This window comes from Phytophthora parasitica, assembly GCF_000247585.1.
Source record: "Phytophthora parasitica INRA-310 unplaced genomic scaffold supercont2.1, whole genome shotgun sequence".
NCBI lineage: Eukaryota > Oomycota > Peronosporomycetes > Peronosporales > Peronosporaceae > Phytophthora > Phytophthora nicotianae.
In genome coordinates this window covers 2,363,914-2,366,145 of record NW_008634126.1, presented here as the reverse complement: position 1 = coordinate 2,366,145, position 2,232 = coordinate 2,363,914, and the positions used below count along the sequence as shown (strand labels likewise).

The 2,232-nt window shown below is 49.9% G+C and overlaps 1 protein-coding gene across 1 annotated transcript; it reads left to right on the top strand.

Moving 5' to 3' along the window:
• Positions 1-169: 169 nt before the first annotated feature.
• PPTG_00616 (hypothetical protein) lies at positions 170-1,671 on the top strand (the record flags this gene model as incomplete). The annotated part of the gene is made up of 1 exon (XM_008892030.1): positions 170-1,671. One exon carries the CDS (start codon positions 170-172, stop codon positions 1,547-1,549), a length of 1,380 nt encoding a protein of 459 aa, XP_008890278.1. The 3' UTR covers positions 1,550-1,671.
• Between the last annotated feature and the right edge of the window lie 561 nt (positions 1,672-2,232).

The window sequence follows — 2,232 nt, the reverse complement described above, 5'->3', positions numbered from 1 at the left end:
TACTTTGTACTGTTTTTTGGAAATTTCCTCGTTAACGGGACAACAATCCGTAATCGCAACCTACACCATGGAACGACATAAAAACCGTTACTAGGTTTGACAAGATTATACTTATTCGTAGAACACCGTGCCTAACTGCTCGCCACATTCACCGTATGCTCGAGATTCCATGGCAGGTTGCTCATTCTCCAATTTCTTCGACAACAACAAGAACTACCAGTACACTCCAACCATGGTCTCCTTGACGCGTGTCCATCTCACTTCTGCTGCTATCGCCCTCGTGGCTCTACAGCTCAGTCTGGCAACGGGCTCTCCACTGCATGAAGACCCCATCACCATTTGTGACTCGTACGACCTCGGCAACAAGAATTTTCCTGGTCGTGGGAGCGAGATTGAAGAGGACAGCAATTGTGTTGTCATCAAGCAAGGAAAACTGGCGAAAGCAACGAGTCGCAAGCTAGAGACCGCGTTAGATGGCGATATCAAAAAACTGGAAGACTCCTTCGGCACTAAAATGGAGACGACGCTGAAAAACTTGCCCACCTCAGCTACGTACACCCCGTCTCCGTGGAACAGCCTGCTCTGGTTCACCGTTAACGATAGTATTAACTATCAGTGGGACAGAGGCCAGCCCAGTGCTACCGAGAAGTATGCGACGGCCTTCGGTTTCGACGTGAAAACTCTCATGGACAGCGTGTCGGCCAGCAGTGGCGTTGACTCCATGAACTACAGCATTGCGTGCACCTCGGACAGCGAGTGCGACACTCCATGGGAATATTGCGGCATTCGTGCGGAGGCGAGCTCGGGCTATTGCATCCCGGCGTGGCTCGCCTTGGCCCATGCGTGGGCACCAGCCTCCATCCTAGAGAAGGAACCCAAATGCCCTGTGACGTTCAATGGTGTGACGTTCAAACCCTTGGACATTAAAGCACTATTGATGGGAATCTACGATACAGCTAATATTTCCACCGTATTCACAGGCGTTCGCTACAACGGGGGGAACTTCACCATTGACAAGTATGGTCGGAATGAAGACCCCGCGTACCGTGACTTGAACCCCGGGTTTTTCCACATCGCCGCTGCCAACATGCTTGGTAAACACAAATCCACTTTCATCATCGACAGATACGCTAGTTACGAGGTGTGGACCCAGCCCGTTGACGGCTTCAAGGTGCATGACCAGAAGGTCATGACTCCGGAGGAGGCTGCACAGACCTTCTATGGTCTCAAGGCGTACCCTTGGAACGAGGCCGCCAAGAGCATTGTGCATGTGAAATCACGTTTGTCGTGGAGCAATGCGACGTTTGCTGGTCGCGAAGCGGAAGTTGACGAACAGACTGGAACCGGGGAGGACTACGAGTACCTTTTGGAAATGGACGGCGTCGACCAGATCATTGGTGGTGAATGGCTGAACAAGTCGAACGACGACCACCCGGATTTCCTTTGGTTCCCAGAAGGCAAACCTGCCGCCGACACGGTAACGGACACCGGCTTGAGCTACGCCAACGTGACGATGTTGTTGGAGAAGTCTGTTGCATGCGATCAATAAATCTTGGAATATGAACCAACATTCTATTCCAACGGAAACATAAGAGCTCATAGAGTCTTACATGTTAATTCACGGGGCAAGTTCATCTAGTAACACCTAGACTAACCTATTTGATTTGGTCCATTCAATTTCGTTATGTTGCTGTTGTGTTGCCCCACTAACTATACGTCTAGGTCTGCCTGGCTACCGTAATTAACTCAAGTTTGTAAATTTGCTTGAATCTTGTTGAAGTGACTAAGTTGCTGAATGCGTATGGCTGTTCAAAATTAAATAATGCTGCGCGTTGTACATTGATATTCCGAAGTTAACGGAAGTCTGCATAAGTTGCACCTCGGAGAAACTGTCGATCAAAATACATGCAATGCACAAGCGGCTGCACTACCCGGTGGTTTGTTCCGCTCACAATATCAGCTGCGACTCCAAGCGTAACTCACTGGGTGCTTGACGATGAGCCCGTCTCAACAATGCCGCGCTATTGACCTCGCGGAACTCAGTGCCGATTTGTCATCGATACGTGCACTCCACAGATTCTGCCATGACACTCCTTTCCCGAATCCCCGAAGATAGTTTTGTTTCAGTGTTTACGGGCCCGTGTCCGTCAGCTTCGTACATAATCAGTCGTAGGATAAGCCTAAAGAAATTAAGCCTGAAACACCGGCAACTCCTCGCTGCATACCCTCGCT